General features: G+C 47.9%; 1 protein-coding gene across 1 annotated transcript; it reads right to left on the bottom strand.

Moving 5' to 3' along the window:
- Window positions 1–165: 165 nt before the first annotated feature.
- Window positions 166–20,682, bottom strand: LOC122923729 (lymphocyte antigen 6E-like). Its single transcript, XM_044274580.1, has 3 exons — window positions 20,529–20,682; window positions 7,186–7,305; window positions 166–374 (listed from the first exon to the last, which is right to left on the bottom strand). The coding sequence occupies exons 1-3, from the start codon at window positions 20,680–20,682 to the stop codon at window positions 166–168; spliced, it is 483 nt and encodes a 160-aa protein (XP_044130515.1).
- Window positions 20,683–21,129: the final 447 nt, after the last annotated feature.

Consider the following 21,129-nt stretch of genomic DNA (forward strand, 5'->3'; position numbering starts at 1 on the left):
TTTCATTGTCAACCTGCACCCCCCCCACCAATGACCATGGTAAAACTTAAAGCGGTATTCTTGTCTGAGACAATGATGGCAGAGAGGACACAACACCACCACATCTCTGTAGCCTTTTATTACATGCTAGATTTAGAGGTTTTTATTTTAAATAAAATCTGAAAATCACATGGAGGAGCTTCTGAGGAGAACCCCGATGGCGGCCAGGGCTGCGGCGAGGACGGTGTAGGTGGCCTTGATGCTGCTGGTTCCGCTGGTGTTGCACAGGTCAGTGTTGCAGCAGGACACTTTTGTTGAGACCACAACAGCGTTAATTCCGGTTTCTGCACAGACTGCGGTACAAGTCTTAGTAATGGTGGCGATAGAGAGACTACCTACAGGAGGGGAGAGAAGACAATCAGGAGATGACCACAGAACGGAGGTCTCTAATGTAAGAGCGGTCACACTGCGGAGGTCTGTACTGTAAGAGCGGTCACACTGCGGAGGTCTCTACTGTAAGAGAGGTCACACTGCGGAGGTCTCTACTGTAAGAGAGGTCACACTGTGGAGGTCTCTACTGTAAGAGCGTTCACACTGCGGAGGTCTCTACTGTAAGAACGGTCACACTGTGGAGGTCTCTACTGTAAGAGCGTTCACACTGCGGAGGTCTCTACTGTAAGAACTGTCACACTGTGGAGGTCTCTACTGTAAGAGCGGTCACACTGCGGAGGTCTCTACTGTAAGAGCGGTCACACTGCGGAGGTCTGTACTGTAAGAGCAGTCACACTGTGGAGGTCTGTACTGTAAGAGCGGTCACACTGCGGAGGTCTCTACTGTAAGAGAGGTCACACTGCGGAGGTCCCTACTGTAAGAGAGGTCACACTGCGGAGGTCTCTCCTGTAAGAGCGGTCACACTGCGGAGGTCTGTACTGTAAGAGCGGTCACACTGCGGAGGTCTGTACTGTAAGAGCGTTCACACTGCGGAGGTCTCTACTGTAAGAGCGGTCACACTGCGGAGGTCTGTACTGTAAGAGCGCTCACACTATGGAGGTCTCCACTGTAAGAGCGGTCACACTGTGGAGGTCTGTACTGTAAGAGCGCTCACACTATGGACGTCTCTACTGTAAGAGCGGTCACACTGTGGAGGTCTGTACTGTAAGAGCGGTCACACTGTGGAGGTCTCTACTGTAAGAACGGTCACACTGTGGAGGTCTCTACTGTAAGAGCGCTCACACTGCGGAGGTCTGTACTGTAAGAGCGGTCACACTGCGGAGGTCTCTACTGTAAGAACGGTCACACTGTGGAGGTCTCTACTGTAAGAGCGGTCACACTGCGGAGGTCTCTACTGTAAGATCGGTCACACTGTGGAGATCTGTACTGTAAGAGCGGTCACACTGCGGAGGTCTCTACTGTAAGAGCGGTCACACTGTGGAGGTCTCTACTGTAAGAGAGGCCACACTGTGGAGGTCTGTACTGTAAGAGCGGTCACACTGCGGAGGTCTCTACTGTAAGATCGGTCACACTGCGGAGGTCTGTACTGTAAGTGTGGTCACACTGCGGAGGTCTGTACTGTAAGAGCGGTCACACTGTGGAGGTCTCTACTGTAAGAGCGGTCACACTGTGGAGGTCTCTACTGTAAGAGAGGCCACACTGTGGAGGTCTGTACTGTAAGAGCGGTCACACTGCGGAGGTCTCTACTGTAAGATCGGTCACACTGCGGAGGTCTGTACTGTAAGTGTGGTCACACTGCGGAGGTCTGTACTGTAAGAGCAGTCACACTGTGGAGGTCTGTACTGTAAGAGAGGTCACACTGTGGAGGTCTCTACTGTAAGAGCGGTCACACTGCGGAGGTCTGTACTGTAAGAGCGGTCACACTGCGGAGGTCTATACTGTAAGAGAGGTCACACTGTGGAGGTCTGTACTGTAAGAGAGGTCACACTGTGGAGGTCTCTACTGTAAGAGCGGTCACACTGCGGAGGTCTGTACTGTAAGTGTGGTCACACTGCGGAGGTCTCTACTGTAAGAGCGGTCACACTGCGGAGTTCTTTACTGTAAGAGCGGTCACACTGCGGAGGTCTGTACTGTAAGAGCGGTCACACTGTGGAGGTCTCTACTGTAAGAGAGGTAACACTGTGGAGGTCTCTGCTGTAAGAGCGGTCACACTGCGGAGGTCTCTACTGTAAGAGCGGTCACACTGCGGAGGTCTCTACTGTAAGAGCGGTCACACTGCGGAGGTCTCTCCTGTAAGAGCGGTCACACTATGGAGGTCTCTACTGTAAGAGCGGTCACACTATGGAGGTGTCTACTGTAAGAGCGGTCACACTATGGAGGTCTGTACTGTGAGAGCGGTCACACTGCGGAGGTCTGTACTGTAAGAGCGTTCACACTGCGGAGGTCTCTACTGTAAGAGAGGTCACACTGCGGAGGTCCCTACTGTAAGACCAGTCACACTGCGGAGGTCTCTCCTGTAAGAGCGCTCACACTGCGGAGGTCTGTACTGTAAGAGCGGTCACACTGTGGAGGTCTGTACTGTAAGAGCAGTCACACTGCGGAGGTCTCTACTGTAAGAGCGGTCACACTATGAAGGTCTGTACTGTAAGAGCGGTCACACTATGGAGGTGTCTACTGTAAGAGCGGTCACACTATGGAGGTCTGTACTGTGAGAGCGGTCACACTGCGGAGGTCTGTACTGTAAGAGCGGTCACACTGCGGAGGTCTGTACTGTGAGAGCGGTCACACTGTGGAGGTCTGTACTGTAAGAGCGGTCACCCTGCGGAGGTCTCTACTGTAAGAGCGGTCACACTGCGGAGGTCTGTACTGTAAGAGCGGTCACACTATGGAGGTCTCTACTGTAAGAGCGGTCACACTGTGTAGGTCTCTACTGTAAGAGCGGTCACACTGTGGAGGTCTGTACTGTAAGAACGGTCACACTGTGGAGGTCTCCACTGTAAGAGCGGTCACACTGTGGAGGTCTGTACTGTAAGAGAGGTCACACTGTGGAGGTCTGTACTGTAAGAGCGGTCACACTGCGGAGGTCTCTACTGTAAGAGCGGTCACACTGGAGGTCTCTACTGTAAGAGCGGTCACACTGTGGAGGCCTTTACTGTAAGAGCGGTCACACTATGGAGGTCTGTACTGTAAGAGCGGTCACCCTGCGGAGGTCTCTACTGTAAGAGCGGTCACACTGCGGAGGTCTGTACTGTAAGAGCGGTCACACTGCGGAGGTCTGTACTGTAAGAGCGGTCACACTGTGGAGGTCTCTACTGTAAGAGCGGTCACACTGCGGAGGTCTGTACTGTAAGAGCGGTCACACTGTGGAGGTCTCTACTGTAAGAGCGGTCACACTGTGGAGGTCTCTACTGTAAGAGCGGTCACACTGTGTAGGTCTCTACTGTAAGAGCGGTCACACTGTGGAGGTCTGTACTGTAAGAGCGGTCACACTGCGGAGGTCTGTACTGTAAGAGCGGTCACACTGTGTAGGTCTCTACTGTAAGAGCGGTCACACTGTGGAGGTCTCTACTGTAAGAGCAGTCACACTGTGGAGGTCTGTACTGTAAGAGCGGTCACACTGTGGAGGTCTGTACTGTAAGAGCGGTCACACTGTGTAGGTCTCTACTGTAAGAGCGGCCACACTATGGAGGTCTCTACTGTAAGAGCGGTCACACTGCGGAGGTCTGTACCGTAAGAGCGGTCACACTGCAGAGGTCTGTACCGTAAGAGCGGTCACACTGTGGAGGTCTCTACTGTAAGAGCAGTCACACTGTGGAGGTCTGTACTGTAAGAGCGGTCACACTGTGGAGGTCTGTACTGTAAGAGCGGTCACACTGTGGAGGTCTGTACTGTAAGAGCGGTCACACTGTGGAGGTCTCTACTGTAAGAGCAGTCACACTGTGGAGGTCTGTACTGTAAGAGCGGTCACACTATGGAGGTCTCCACTGTAAGAGCGGTCACACTGTGGAGGTCTCTACTGTAAGAGCGGTCACACTATGGAGGTCTCCACTGTAAGAGCGGTCACACTGGCGGTCTCTACTGTAAGAGCGGTCACACTGTGGAGGTCTGTACTGTAAGAGCGGTCACACTGTGGAGGTCTCTACTGTAAGAGCGATCACACTGCGGAGGTCTGTACTGTAAGAGCGGTCACACTATGGAGGTCTCTACTGTAAGAGAGGTCACACTGTGGAGGTCTGTACTGTAAGAGTGGTCACACTGTGGAGGTCTCTACTGTAAGAGCATTCACACTGTGGAGGCCTTTACTGTAAGAGCGGTCACACTGCGGAGGTCTCTACTGTAAGAGCGGTCACACTGCGGAGGTCTCTACTGTAAGAGCGGTCACACTATGGAGGTCTCTACTGTAAGAGCGGTCACACTGTGGAGGTCTGTACTGTAAGAGCGGTCACACTATGGAGGTCTCTACTGTAAGAGCGGTCACACTGTGGAGGTCTGTACTGTAAGAGTGGTCACACTGTGGAGGTCTCTACTGTAAGAGCATTCACACTGTGGAGGCCTTTACTGTAAGAGCGGTCACACTGCGGAGGTCTCTACTGTAAGAGCGGTCACACTGCGGAGGTCTCTACTGTAAGAGCGGTCACACTATGGAGGTCTCTACTGTAAGAGCGGTCACACTGTGGAGGTCTGTACTGTAAGAGCGGTCACACTGTGGAGGTCTGTACTGTAAGAGCGGTCACACTATGGAGGTCTCTACTGTAAGAGCGGTCACACTGTGGAGGTCTCTACTGTAAGAGCGGTCACACTATGGAGGACTCTACTGTAAGAGCGGTCACACTGTGGAGGTCTCTACTGTAAGAGCGGTCACACTGCGGAGGTCTCAACTGTAAGAGCGGTCACACTATGGAGGTCTCTACTGTAAGAGCGGTCACACTGCGGAGGTCTCTACTGTAAGAGCGGTCACACTGTGGAGGTCTTTACTGTAAGAGCGGTCACACTATGGAGGTGTCTAATGTAAGAGAGGTCACACTGTGGAGTCTCTGCTGTAAGAGCGGTCACACTGTGGAGGTCTGTACTGGAAGAGCGGTCACACTGTGGAGGTGTCTACTGTAAGAGCGGTCACAGTATGGAGGTCTCTACTGTAAGAGCAGTCACACTATGGAGGTCTCTACTGTAAGAGCGGTCACACTGTGGAGGTCTGTACTGTAAGAGCGGTCACACTGTGGAGGTCTGTACTGTAAGAGCGGTCACACTGTGGAGGTCTGTACTGTAAGAGCAGTCACACTGTGGAGGTCTCTACTGTAAGAGCGGTCACACTATGGAGGTCTCTACTGTAAGAGCGGTCACACTGTGGAGGTCTGTACTGTAAGAGCGGTCACACTGTGGAGGTCTCTACTGTAAGAGCGGTCACACTGCGGAGGTCTCTACTGTAAGAGCGGTCACACTGTGGAGGTCTCTACTGTAAGAGCGGTCACACTATGGAGGTCTCTAGTGTAAGAGCTGTCACACTGCGGAGGTCTCTACTGTAAAAGCAGTCACACTATGGAGGTCTCTACTGTAAGAGCAGTCACACTATGGAGGTCTCTACTGTAAGAGAGGTCACACTGTGGAGGTCTCTACTGTAAGAGCAGTCACACTATGGAGGTCTCTACTGTAAGAGCGGTCACACTGTGGAGGTCTGTACTGTAAGAGCGGTCACACTATGGAGGTCTCTACTGTAAGAGCGGTCACACTGTGGAGGTCTGTACTGTAAGAGCGGTCACACTGTGGAGGTCTCTACTGTAAGAGCAGTCACACTATGGAGGTCTCTACTGTAAGAGCGGTCACACTGTGGGGGTCTCTACTGTAAGAGCGGTCACACTATGGAGGTCTGTACTGGAAGAGCGGTCACACTGTGGAGGTCTCTACTGTAAGAGCGGTCACACTATGGAGGTCTCTACTGTAAGAGCGGTCACACTGTGGAGGTTTGTACTGTAAGAGCGGTCACACTGTGGAGGTCTCTACTGTAAGAGCGGTCACACTGCGGAGGTCTCTACTGTAAGAGCGGTCACACTGTGGAGGTCTCTACTGTAAGAGCGGTCACACTATGGAGGTCTCTAGTGTAAGAGCGGTCACACTATGGAGGTCTCTACTGTAAAAGCAGTCACACTATGGAGGTCTCTACTGTAAGAGCAGTCACACTATGGAGGTCTCTACTGTAAGAGAGGTCACACTGTGGAGATCTCTACTGTAAGAGCAGTCACACTATGGAGGTCTCTTTTATACAGACTGTCACAATTAATTGAATTTGGTAAAAAATAAAAATCTGGAGCAGAACATTTAGTAAAAATTGTAAGTTACTGCAAGAAAACTGCAATATCAATGATATCTGATGGCACTCTCTCTGTCTCTTCCTCTCTCTGTCTCTTCCTCTCTCTGTCTCTTCCTCTCTCTGTCTCTTCCTCTCTCTTTCTCTTCCTCTCTCTGTCTCTTCCTTTCTCTGTCTCTTCCTCTCTCTTTCTCTTCCTCTCTCTGTCTCTTCCTCTCTCTGTATCTTCCTTTCTCTGTCTCTTCCTCTCTCTGTCTCTTCCTCTCTTTCCATCTCTTTTCTCCCCTTCTATCTTTCCCTGTTTCACCATCTTTCTCTGTCTCTCTTTCTCTTCTTCCATTTCTCTGTCTTTATCTCTTTCTCCCTCTCCCTTTTCCTCTCTCTCTCTCTCTTTTTCCCTCTCTCTCTATATCCCTCCCTCTGTCTCTCACTATATTTGTCCCTTTTTCATCCCTCTTTGCCTCCAACTCTCTCTTTTTCCATCTCTCTATTTCTCTGTCTCTCTCTGTTTCTCTTGTTCCATCTCTCTCTTTCTCCTATTCTCTTTCCCTCTCTCTTTTCCTCTCTCCCGCTCTCTTTCTGACCCTCGCTCTGTCCCTCTCTCTTCCCCTCTCTCCCTCTGGCCCTCTGTCTCTCTCTCTCTCCCTCTGTCTCTTTGTCCCTCTATCTCTGCCTCTGTCTCTCTGTCCCCCTTTTTCTCCCTCTGTCTCTCTCTTTCTCTCTCTTTCTCTGCCCCTGTCTCTCTCTCTCTCTTCCTATCTCTCTCTCTATATTCCTCTCTCTGCCCCTCTCTCTCTCTCTGTCTCTCTCTGTCTCTCTGTCTCTGTCTCTCTGCCCCTGTCCCTCTGCCCCTGTCTCTCTCCCTCTGTCTCTCTCCCTCCCTCTGTCTCTGCACTCCTCCCGGTCGCAGCCCCCTGGAGGGTGTACTGTGGACCCCAGATTGCGGCACTCACCGATTCCGCCGGACACCACGGAGGTCATGCAGCTGGTGTCTGTGGCGCTGCAGTTGGTCGCCGTCATGCAGTTGCTGTTGCTGCTCTCAGATGCGCACGTGTAACAGGTCAAGGAGTAAACTGCAAGAGACAAGCAGGACTGCATAAAGTATCCATGGAGGCTGGGAACTACAACCCCCAGCATGCTCTCTCAACCCTTGCAGAACCTGGAACAGGTGTGGCCCTTGGGGCCCTGCCAGGATGAAAAGGTTGCAATAAAAAGAATAGAGACACGTTCACAAGTCACATGATAGTTATATCTCTTTCTGGGAAAGCTGGGTGACAGTCGGTGACCCTGGCAGCTCCCCCAGGGGTCGTCACCCAGCTCCCCCAGGGGTCGTCACCCAGCTCCGCCAGGGGTCGTCACCCAGCTCCCCAGGGGTCGTCACCCAGCTCTGCCAGGGGTCGTCACCCAGCTCCCCAGGGGTCGTCACCCAGCTCTGCCAGGGGTCGTCACCCGGCTCTGCCAGGGGTCGTCACCCGGCTCTGCCAGGGGTCGTCACCCGGCTCTGCCAGGGGTCGTCACCCGGCTCTGCCAGGGGTCGTCACCCAGCTCCCCCAGGGGTCGTCACCCAGATCTGCCAGGGGTCGTCACCCAGCTCCCCCAGGGGTCGTCACCCAGATCTGCCAGGGGTCGTCACCCAGCTCCCCCAGGGGTCGTCACCCAGATCTGCCAGGGGTCGTCACCCAGCTCCCCCAGGGGTCGTCACCCAGATCTGCCAGGGGTCGTCACCCAGCTCCCCCAGGGGTCGTCACCCAGCTCCCCCAGGGGTCGTCACCCAGATCTGCCAGGGGTCGTCACCCAGCTCCCCCAGGGGTCGTCACCCAGATCTGCCAGGGGTCGTCACCCAGCTCCCCCAGGGGTCGTCACCCAGATCTGCCAGGGGTCGTCACCCAGCTCCCCCAGGGGTCGTCACCCAGATCTGCCAGGGGTCATCACCCAGCTCTTCCAGGGGTCATCACCCAGCTCTTCCAGGGGTCGTCACTAGTGATGAGCGGGAGGTGCCATATTCGATTTCGCGATATTTCGCGAATATTCGAGTGAATATTCGTTTTATATTCGTCGAAATCAAATATTCGCAATTATTCCAATGTCGCGAATAATTATGCGAATTATCTCCCCCTTTCCTTAGGCAATGTTCCTATGACTAATAAACTATGGCTATGCTATATGTGTGTGTATTTTACGAATATTCGTAATTTGCTCTAACGGCGTCTTATTTAATGATTGGAATATTCTAAAAGACGAATTTAGAGCAATGTTATGAATTTTCGTAAAATACACATATAGATTTTAACTTAGCTAACATGAAGCTATAATCCTTTTTTTTTGTCCTCAAAATTATTTTGCATCTTATGAACTTAACTTTAGTAAAATATGTACACTATTAAAAAAAATACCATTGCAGTATATTAGCTCAATTACAATCTATTATATGTGTATTTTACGAATATTCTTAATATTACTCTAAGGCCTCTTTCACACTACAGTTTTTTGCGTTCCGTATACGGTCCGTTTTTTGCGTTCCGTATACGGTCCGTATACGGAACCATTCATTTCAATGGTTCCGCAAAAAAACGGAATGTGTTCCGTATGCATTCCGTTTCCGTATTTCCGTTTTTCCGTTCCGTTGAAAAGATAGAACATGTCCTATATTTGGCCGAGAATCACAGTCCGTGGCTCCATTAAAGTCAATGGGGCCGCAAAAAAAACGGAACACATACGGAAATGCATCCGTATGTCTTCCGTATCCGTTCCGTTTTTTGCGGAACCATCAATTGAAAATGTTATGCCCAGCCCAATTTTTAATATGAAATTACTGTACACTGTATAGGCCATACGGAAAAACGGAACGGAACAACGGAACGGAAACGGAACCACAACGGAAGCAAAAAACGGAACAACGGATCCGTGAAAAACGGAACGCAAAACACTGAATGCAACATACTGTAGTGTGAAAGAGGCCTTACTCCGTCTTTTAGAATATTCGTAATATTGCTCTAACTTCGTCTTTTATGATCTTCGTAATATTCTAAAAGACGAAGTTAGAGCAATATTAAGAACATTTGCAAAAGACGAAATTGCGATGCGAGTAATATAACACGAAATAATCGCATGAAGATTTCGATTTAGCACTGCTATATTCCATATTCTAGCCTAGTGTGGAATATAGCAGTGCTAAGTTGAAATCTTCATGCGATTATTTCGTATTATATTACTCGCATCGCAATTTCAACTATTGCGAAATTTCGTAAAGTACACATATAGATTAGATTGTAATTTAGCTAATATGGAATATAGCAGTAAGTTGAAGACGCCACTGACTGGAGCAGCCAGGAAGCCAGGAATCCAAAGGACAGGTAAGAACAACTTTAGAGAAGTGGGAAAGAAAAAATTATAATAATAAAAAAAAAAAAACGAATATTCGAATTTGCGAATATATAGAACAATATTCTAAATATTCGCGAAATCTCGAAATTGCGATATTCGAGAAAAAAATTCGCAATTCGAATATTCGCGGCTCAACACTAGTCGTCACCCAGCTCTGCCAGGGGTCGTCACCCAGATCTGCCAGGGGTCGTCACCCAGCTCTGCCAGGGGTCGTCACCCAGATCTGCCAGGGGTCGTCACCCAGCTTGATGTAACTCTGTCTGATGTCACTTCCTCTTTAGATCAATATAAAAAAAAATACATAAAAAGCTATTTAAAAATGGCACGAAAAAGTGCAACACATGTGGACACTTGCAAGTTTTCAAGCAAAGTAAAAAAAAAAAAAATATCTGTGAGACAAAGACGCCAGAAAAGGAGACAAAAACACCAGACCTGGAGCACGTAGAGGTTGCAAATAAAAAAATTTTAAGTACCAGCGATCCAAAAAAACATCCACAAGTGAAGAAAAATAGCACAAAAAAAATGCATTTTTGAGTTGAATTTAGCATTCCCCATAGATTAGTAGCCGACATCTAAAGGTGACTTTTTTTTTGCCTAAATCACTGCAAAAAGCACCCATTAAAATACCCCAAAGAAGCTGCCCCTGACCCATTTCCCACAAAAAAATGCAAAAAAAACTCATGTAAAATAACACATCAAAAAATGAGGCCTCCTGCACACGAGCGCTTTTTTACTGGGCCTTTTGTAAAAAAAGCAAAATGGACAAGAATACGAAAAGTTCTATCATTTACAGCCCAGCTGCAGAAAATGCGGACAGCACACAGATTTTTGGCGGACGTGGCCGCGTGCACGAGGCCTTATATTTTGGGGGGTGCTATCTCCCCTTGCGAAGAGCATCTTAATCGGTGTAAGGAGATGTCATCATTGCCCCATCATGTAATGTAGTGACCCATGCAGGTCTGAACCTAGGACTCTGGACTCATAGAGTCTTAAAGGGGCCGCGCACTTACCTGCACCAGTGCAGAGAGCAGCGACCAGGAGGAGGCTTGTGTAGGCGGCCATGGCTGTGAGGCGGCGGAGGTTACAGGTAACTGCAGACACGTCTCAGCTGCTCCTTATATACGGTGTCCAGACCTGTAATTAGTGGTCAGTTTGCCGCAGCTTGTTGTGGTTACCCTATTGTAGTTGCCGTAGTAGCACAAGTCTGACTGGACACCAGTGACCACTGGGCTGTATTCACACAATAGGATGACACAGTGACGGGGGGCTGATGTACGAGGTGTCGGCACGTGATGTGTACAGTCCGCAGCCACAGGATGATGTCCGTCCGCTGTATCATGGAAATCGTCACATAAAGTTTACTTTGATTTCTATTTTGTTACAATGTTACAGTAATAATAGAACAATGTATCTATAGCATCGCCCGTGTCCTGACCGCCCTGCAGAGACCGGAGGGGGGGGGGACACTTTGGCCTCTCATTCGGTATTTTCCACTAGTTCTTTTTTTTTTTTTTTTTAAAACCAGGTGCGGCTCTAAACACAGAACAGGGGCAGATCTTCCCCTTATACCTTATGTCTGTGGAGGCTCCAATCCCGGTCCCGGCCCACAATCCCTGATGGAAATCACTGACCGAACACCGACGTGTGAATACGGCCCAAATGTGTTGAAATTAAATGTTTCAGAATGAAACCAGCCTAATATAAATTACTACGACTCTCATGATCTTGCACGCTGATTGCCATCTTCTGCTGCACATCGACTGTAGAATTGGGTGGCTCCACATCCTGTCAGAAAATATATTTCAGGGCTGGGATTTATACCATTTCTTACCCACCGCCACCTGGTGACCAATGAATTCATTTTCCCGTCAGCCTTGTTGTCTCAGACGTTGGCTGGTGCACGAATTGCTGATATGCTCATTTACACACATATTCCCCTTTTTTGCAGAAGAACATCTAGAAGTGTTTTTTTTTACCGCTGTGCAATTAAAGGGCATCTGTCAGCAGATTTGTACCTATGACACTGGCTGACCTGTTACATGTGCGCTTGGCAGCTGAAAGAATCCATGCCGGTCCCACGTTCACACGTGTCCGCATTAACGAGAAAATCAAAGCCTTAATACATGCAAATGAGCCTCTAGGAGCAACGGGGGCGCCTTCACCACTCCCAGAGACTCAGCTCCCTCCCCGACCCCCGCTCCCCCCGCCCTCCGACCGACAGGGCTAAGCAGTGTAAACATGATCACGCCTGGCCCTGACTACTGCCAAAGTCAATCAAAGTGCAGAGGGTGCAGCAGCCGCAGAGAGAGCAGAGCCCCCAGGTGCAATGGCAACACCCCCGTCGCTCCTAGAGGCCAACCCGCACACATGAAAACATCACTTTTCTCAGCAATGCGGGCACACATGAACACGGGACCAACACAGACGCCCCCAGCTGCCAAGCGCACATGCAATATTAGGTTTCTGTACACTTATAGAGAGACAGCAGGTAGAGAAGGTGAAGAAGGTGCCACTTTCCTGGTCTAAGATATATTACAATTAATGGGGTTGTGCCAAATTTTAAAGTTATGCTAATGATATTCACCGGAGTTTTTTTTTTTTTTATTGATATACAAAAGATTAATTTACATAATACATTACTAATAAATCATTCCCCATATCCTGGGGGACAGAGGAACTACAATGTTAAGTTTGTGAGCCAAATTGGTTTGAACCGATCTCCAATAGCTGCTCAACATTGGGCAATCCCAAAACAGATGTAAGTGATCTGCCTCGGTGTTGCCGCATCGTGGGCAGTCAGAGGAGGCTCTGTATCCTCTCCTATATAGCCACTTGGGTGTCACATATATTTTGTGAAGAATATTGAATTGTACAACAATGTGATTGAAGTTATGTGAAACTAATTTTAGACTTTCCCCTATGTTATCCCAATCTAGAGGACCCACCTCTGAAAGTAAAGAAGACCAGGATCTTTGTCCTGGAGAAAAAACACCCCAAAAATTTTTTTTCATTAAATGTCTATAGCAATGTGATATTTTTATTCTCGTGGCTGTTTTTTTACTGATTAAATCGTGTAAAAGTTCAGGAGTATCTATAAAAAAAAGATGACTATTCAAAGTGCTAGAAAGTGCCGACCTCAATTGAAAATATGCGTACCAAGCTACCTCACCCAGATTTGCCCTTTGCCTTAGCTCGATCAGGGGCGAAATTTGTCCGCCATTGACCACCTGATGTAGGTACTGAACGTTCTTAGTCCTCCAGTACTGGCAGCAGCTCAAGTCCCCTAGGTTCAAGATCTTTGAGTTATGCCATAATGGGGTGCAAACAAGTGATGCCTTAACTCCACACCAGCTTCTTATAACCAGCCAAGTCCTTATAGCCATTCTGCAAAAAAGTGTGTACCCAATCTGTATATTTGATAGGTAGTCAGACTCCAGTACTGAAAAGAAATCTGAAAGACCTGAGTCTTTCACCATTTTATTGCAGAAATGGCTATTTTCCCAGTCATTAAAAAAGCAAAGTTGAGAGGCCACAAAATAACCCTTAAAGTAAGGGAGGTTAAGACCTCCCTGATTATAAGGCATAGAAAAATACAGTGCCTTCAGTCTGACCCGCTTCCTCCCCCACAGTAGATCGTTGAGCATCCGCTCTATAAGTCTAAAATATTTGTCCGCGATCCATACAGGTGAGTTACGCAGGACATACAGAACCTGGGGCAGCACTACCATTTTTATTAGAGAAATTCTGTCCGCCCTTGCAGGCAGAATTTTTTGCCATATCTTAATTTTGGCCCTCAGCTTTGACAACAGGGGAATTAAATTGAGTTGTAGATATTCCTGAGGTTTAGCAGAAACTGAAATCCCCAGGTACTTTATAAAACCAGAAGTTGTTAACTGGTTATCCCAGTCACCTCGCAACTCATCTATGGGGAGGAGAACGGTCTTCTCCCAATTAATCTCCAAACCCGATGGAGCGGAGAAAGCGCCAACCAAATCCATTATGCGAGGGAGGGTGGTTTCTGTTTGGTGAACAAAGACCAAGATGTCATCTGCATAAAGGGATACGCGATCCTGTCTCCCCATTATGCCAAAGCCGGACACCTGCAGATCCTGCCTTATGCTAGCTGCTAAGGGTTCAATATAGATATTGAACAAGAGGGGAGAAAGAGGACAGCCTTGACGGGTGCCTCTTCCCAAGGAGAAGCTCTCTGTAATCGTATCATTGATCCTGATCCTGGCAACTGGACAGCTATATAATAGCTGAACCATCGCCATGAATCTGGGGCCAAAGCCCATTTTTTTCATCACCTCCCAAAGGAAGATCCACTCCACCCTGTCGAAGGCTTTAGTAGCATCCAGCGACAGGATGAAGCGGGTACCACACCCCGGAGACTGAATATTCATAAATAATCTATGTAAATTATAATGTGTGCCCCTTCCTGGCATAAAGCCATTCTGGTCTGGATGGATAATAGTAGGTATAACCCGAGAGAGCCTCCTGGCCAGAACTTTTGATAGTAACTTAACGTCAGTGTTTAGTAAGGAGATTGGTCTATAGGAGCTCAATTCTATCGGGTCCTTATCCTTTTTAGGAATCAAAACAATGAGGGCCTCCATCATAGAGCATGGCAAGTCCCCTCCCTTCATTGCATGAGAGAAAACCTCTAGCATCTGAGGGAGAATCACTTCACCATTCCTACGATAGAATTCGTATGGGAGGCCATCTAGGCCTGGCGATGAGTTCCCCGAGACAGACCCCAGAGCCTCCTGCAGCTCCGGCAGAGACAACTCCTCCTCTAAACATTCCATTTGGGCTGTACTTAAAGTCGGCAATGGAATCCCATCCAAAAACCGCATCGCCTGGTCAGATGACAGGCCAGGAGAGGATCTATAAAGCTGGGCAAAGTACTGCAGAAAAGTATCCGCAATCCCCTCTGGCTCTACTATAATTTCCCCCTCTGGGTTGCGAATCGAAAGAATAGGTTTATTTTTCTTATCATGTTGTGTGATTATTCTGGCCAGGAGCTTACCGGGGCGTCCCGACTCCGAAAAATACTTTAACCCCTTGAAAAATATTCTATGATTTGCTTTCTCGATTAAATATTTCTCAAGGGAGCAGCTCGCTTTCTGCATTTCTTCCCTGTGGTATTCAGTAGGATGACTCGTGTATCGCTCAGTTGTAAGTGCAGCAATCTTAGCCAGTTCTTCCTCCTCTTCCTTAAATGTTCTCTTTGCTGCAGCAATCTCGCTTATAAAGACCCCTCTCAAATATGCTTTCAAAGCATCCCATACTATATTGATGTTGGCAGAGGGGAGGTTCACCTCCCAAAAGGAGGAGATCAGTATTTTAATAGACTGATAGTTATCCAAAATGGTGAGCCAATATGGATTCAGCTTGAATCCTAGCCCCCTCTTGTCCTTATTCTCCCTAGTGCATACCTCAATTAGTACTGGTGAGTGGTCCGAGACTGTTCTTACTCCATATTGCATTTTCCGGATATTGATCAGTCTCATTAGTAAATGCTAGGTCAATCCTAGACATTGCTCTACCTCCCCTAGAGACACAGGAGTATATTTTCTTTCCTCCGCCAAGATATTCCCATATATCCACCACTCCAGCCTCCAGACAAAACTGAGGCAGCGGCGAATTGCACGGATTCCTCCCCGATTCTGCATCTAATGTAAATCTGTCTCTTTTGGGGTCCATGACCGCATTGAAGTCCCCCATCAAAACTAATCGGCATTCTGGTCTCTTTTCAAGAAAAAACAATAGCTGGATTAGTGGATACATCGAGAATGGCGGAGGTATATAGAAGAAAGCAAGAACATAACTGCAGCCATGCAGCTTGCCATACAGAAATATAAATCTGCCCTGATCATCTATATAAGATTCTATCAGGGTAAAATCTACAGAATTATGGATCAGAACTGAAACGCCCCTAGAGGATCCACTAAAGGTGGAATGATAGGCTTGAGAGTACCATCCCATTGTTAAACGGGACACGGTTTCTTTAGTAAGATGGGTTTCTACTATGCAGATAATTGCTGGAAGATATCTTTTTAGTGCATCCATTATAGCTTGCCTTTTGACCCTTTCCCCGAGCCCTCTGACATTCCATGCTACAATTCTAGTAGCCATCGCTCACAAAAAAGAGAAAAAAAAAACAAACAAAAAAAAACCCGACCTGCAAGGTGAGTTCCCTCTCCCTACTCCCTCCCATCCCCCCCTCTCCGTTGATCCGCCCGAGCTGGTCAGCGAATCTCTAACCTCTGGCCGTTCTCCCCCTCCCTAGCCTTACCCCCCCTCCATCATAATATTGCAGAGTATAATATCATAGACCCATTTGCTCCATCCACTCTAGCACTTGTTGTGGTCTTTCAAAGAATTGTGAAATCCCGTTATGGATCACTCTTAGTTTTGCTGGATACTGTAGAGAGTATTTAATGTCCTTAGACGCCAGACGTTTCTTCATCTCTATAAAATTTCTTCTCTTTTCCTGAGTCTATCGAGCAAAGTCAGGAAAAAAGAGCAATTTGGTACCCTGATATTCAATAGGTGTACATTCTCTTGCTCTTCTCAGTATCATATCTCTATCAACAGACAATAGTAATTTCATTAAGACTGCCCGCGGCGGCCTCCCTGGAGTAGGTTTCCCTCCTGGGATTCGATGAGCTCTTTCTATCTGAAACATAGGGGAGAAATAGTCGCTCCCAAGGTTATTGAAGACCACTTCTTTGAGTTGTTCCTCTAGCTGTCGACCTTCGGCTCCTTCTGGGAAGCCAATTATACGAACGTTGTTTCGCCTGGACCTATTTTCAAGGTCCTCCATCTTATTTTGTAATAATTGATTTTCTGAGGCGAGAAGAGCGGTTTTAGACTTTAGCGTATTTATGTCAGTTTGCAATGAGTCGACTATTTTTTCAACGTTGAAGACTCGGTCACGGATTTTTACCAGATCCTCTCTTATTAAAGTAATATCGCTCTGTACTGAGCCCAGTTGAGTAGACATCCCTTGCACTAGGGTACCATTATTTTCCACAGCACAGAGAATTTTATTAAGTACTGCGGGATCATATTCAACTCTCAATTGTGCAGAGAGACTTTCCTCTACCGCCTCCTGACCTGTCTCTGCTGATCCGTCATCGGATAGTTCATCAGTTTGGGGAGGCTTAACGGATTTCTTCAATTTAGAAGAGAGTTTCGTTTTAACTGAATTATTTTCATTTGAGGGGGGCGGTTTTAAGAACTTGTCAATTTTGTTATCTGGGGTCTTAGATCCAGACTTTGTTACAGAAAGGTCCACTGACCGTCGTTTTGGGGCCATTTTTCTCCCCCTTTTTTTTTCCCTTTTTTTCCTTCCTGCTTTCCTCTCCCTCTCCCTTTTACTTTTTTTTTTCCCCCTTTCCACTTCAATAAAGCAGAAAGGTTAATCAGTGATGGCAAAGGAAAAGAAGGGTAAAATCATATATAACGGTGGTCTCGCGTATCCGATACGCCCACAATCCCAACGCACATCACCAGCCAAGCAGGAATATTTTTTTTCAGGCCCACAGAATGGGAGGACAAATAGGCCTCGCTAATCACCCAAGCAGAGAGTAGTCCAGTTGGCGACCCCTCCCTCTCCTCCTGCCCTTTTATTTTTATTTCTTTTTTTTTCCTTTTTTTTTCCCCCTTTTCTTTATCTCTCTTTCTGTTCTTTTCCCCCTCTTTTTTTTTTTTTTTTCCTTACCCTTTCTCCTTTCTCTTATCCTCTCCCCTTTTCCCGGTTCTTTCTCTTTCTTTACTTTATCTTTGTTTTGTTTTGTTTTTTTTGGTTTTTTGTTTTTTTCTTTTCCTCTTTCCTTTTCACAACACAGAAAAAACCAACAATAAAGAAAGTCAAGGGAGCAATGTTCTCACATATCCGGAGGAGCCTCGGTCCCGGTGCACACACGTCACGATGCAGTGGATCAGAGCCGGAGAGAAAGGAGACAGGAGCTCTCACTAAGCCCCAGAAAGGCAAGCAGTCCAGGTATCGGGCAGATCGAGGAGGCAACAGGCCAAAAAAAAAAACTGCCGCACATCAGCAAGAGCGAAGCAGCAGGCAGAACAGCCAGACCCCAGACCAAGGCATAGGAGGAAACCAACGAGGGAAGAAGGCAGGAGGTCTCCGGAGCAGCGAGACAGCCGAACCAGGAGAAGAGGAGCCAGCACCGAACGAAGAGCAGGCAATCCCGGACCAGACGATCAGGAAGCAAGCACCCACGATCCGCCAGCGAGTAGGACCAGGAACCAAGCCAGGAGCCAAGCCAGGTGTAACGCGGCTTCAAACTCTCAGTTCGTCGGGTTGTTTCGGGTTTTCAAGCTCAGCTGTGCGGCGCGACGCTAGTTGTTCGGCGTCAGCTGTTAGGATCGAGCCGGAGCAGATGTAGAGCGTGGAGGGAGGAGGCCAGCGGGGGGGAGATCGAGACGCGATGCAATCACGTCATCACGCCATGATTTTCCACTAGTTCTGTGCGCGTCTCCTGATCCCCCCGAGCACTGACTCCTCCAGAGGACACGTTCATGTGTTTGCACGGCGGCTTTAGTCCGGCCGATCATCGGTATATTAGCCGGGTTGTGGCCGGATCTCCACCACTCCCCATTATGGTTAAGACATTCAGGCAGCGTCCGACAATGCTGGGTCCACAAGCTCCAGCAGGCGGTACCGGATCTCTGAACGCTAGTGTGAAACTAAAAATACTGACCAAAGCCTTCCGGCTTGTTCTCTAGACTCCTCCATGAACCTTCTGACTCCTCTAGAGGCCTCCTGACAACTTTATATACCTTCTGAGTCTGACATGACACCTGACTTACTTCTCTAGAGTCTTCCTGACACTAACTCAACCCTCCAAAGTCCTCCTGACACCCAATGACTCCTCCATAGATCGCCTGACACCCTCTGACTCTTCATGACTGCTCTATAGTCCTCCTGACAGCCCCTCGACTACTCCACCTTTTTGATACCATCGACTGATAAGGATGATGGTGGTGATGATGAGGGCAGGCTTGGACTGGGCCACAGGGGAGCAGGTGTATCCCCTAGTAAGCCCCTCAGGCGGAGTGGCCCTTCAGCCCCCACCCAGAGCACGAGTGGTGTGTGGCACATTACATTCTACCCTACATACAGACAGGCAGCAGACGGACTCGGCATCCATATTATAAACAGGTAGATTATACACAGTCGAGTCCCATTATCATGACCACCAGATAATATCCACAGTGACCGCCGTGTACAGCACAGACAGCAGCTAGACGGCCCGGAGTGACTCCATAAGGTCCTGGTCGGTTGTCACAGGTTTTTGGAGCCATGCTGACTGGAGTGCATCCCACAGCTGCTGACTCAGCAAAGAAGACAACCCTCTACCAATCAGGGGAGTCCAATCCAGATACTGCCTGGAAAATGTAAAGCCTTTTCTGCCGACACAAGGTCATTATCAGAGGAGCAGTGACCGTCCGTCTGCTCCGGAACCCAATACCCGGTATAGGGTTCTCTGAAGCCCCTGGTTAATTTTGGAGGTGAGCTGCTCCACTGTGGTTTGTCGTCCACTCTTGTGCATCTTCGTAGCCAACATTCACCTCACATCAGTGGCACGTGGTACTCCTGCTCCGCAGTTTCCACATCACTTATTAGCAATGGCGCCATTTGTCCACTCATCATACACTGCACTACAATGGCAGTTTCAGAAATACCGCCAGCTGGGGCCCGGAAATCAATAATTATCCCTTTCACTTATGACCGCAACAAGGGATATCTGTGCAGACAGCCTATCACATACAGTATATACCCACCGAGGGATATGTGTGCAGACAGCCTATCACATACAGTATTTACCCACCGAGGGATATGTGTGCAGACAGCCTATCACACCCCTTACAGTATATACCCACCGAGGGATATGTGTGCAGACAGCCTATCACACACCTTATATACCCACCGAGGGATATGTGTGCAGACAGGCTATCACACCCCTTATATACCCACCGAGGGATATGTGTGCAGACAGGCTATCACACCCCTTATATACCCACCGAGGGATATGTGTGCAGACAGGCTATCACACCCCTTATATACCCACCGAGGGATATGTGTGCAGACAGGCTATCACACCCCTTACAGTATATACCCACCGAGGGATATGTGTGCAGACAGCCTATCACACACCTTATATACCCACCGAGGGATATGTGTGCAGACAGGCTATCACACCCCTTATATACCCACCGAGGGATATGTGTGCAGACAGGCTATCACACCCCTTATATACCCCCAGAGGGATATGTGTGCAGACAGCCTATCACACCTTATATACCCACCGAGGGATATGTGTGCAGACAGGCTATCACACCCCTTATATACCCACGAGGGATATGTGTGCAGACAGGCTATCACACCCCTTATATACCCACCGAGGGATATGTTTGCAGACAGGCTATCACACCCCTTATATACCCACCGAGGGATATGTGTGCAGAAACAGTCCGAGGCAAGGACTAGGCAGCAGGCTACTGACGGGGCCCCCAGGACAGAAATAACTAATATTGTAACTTAAGGAGCCACTGTATTTGCAAGCAGCTGTACACTGGCCCCAAGAATACATTTCACTGGTGGGCCCTAGGTACCCCACTCTGACACTAGATGACAGTAATGGTGGTGGTGCTGATGACAGTGGTGGTGATAATAATGGTGGTGGTAATAATGGTGGTAGTCATCATGGTGGTGGTAATAATGGTGGTGGTGGTCATCACAATGGTGATATCAAGCACTACTTGTCCTAATTCTTTGATGAGATCAGGAGTTTCTATGTGATCAGTGATGTATACAACGTCCTGCTCATTCTCCGAGCTCAGTAACACCACAGTAACCGGTGACAGGAGCGGCTGAGCTGCGTACCTGCTCCATCCATCATGTGTCTTATCGGTAGCTTGTCACCGGCTTCTCTCCTCTGCAATCTCCTTAGATGTTTTCTCTGCTTGATGCCAATGATGTGACCCTTCTCTAACAGACTAACATCTTCTCCACGACCTTGAGATGTGTCTTTCGACATGGTTGTTTAAGAAATGAGAAGCAACTCATTGCACCAGTCGGGGTTAAATAACTTGTTGCAGCTGAAAGATAATCGCCCAATAGGAGGCTCAGAACTACATCGGGATAGACACTCTAGATAAAATGTTAGATAAATAGTCAAATAGGTAGATAGTTAGATATGTAGATAGATAGATAGATAGATAGATAGATAGATAGATAGATAGATAGATATGAGATAGATAGATAAATTGATAGATAAATAGATATGTGATAGTGGCAAGATAGACGGTTAGATAGAAAGATAAATAGATGTTTGATAGAAAGATAAATAGATAGATTGATAGAAGGATAGAAAGATTGATAGATATACGGATAAATTGAGCATTTTAACATTTTTACAGCATATTGTACAACACTTTGAAATTTTGAATTGTGTAAACATTTCAAATGAATACAACTTTGCAAC

Source organism: Bufo gargarizans, unplaced genomic scaffold, assembly GCF_014858855.1.
Source record: "Bufo gargarizans isolate SCDJY-AF-19 unplaced genomic scaffold, ASM1485885v1 original_scaffold_1838_pilon, whole genome shotgun sequence".
Taxonomy (NCBI): Eukaryota; Metazoa; Chordata; class Amphibia; order Anura; family Bufonidae; genus Bufo; species Bufo gargarizans.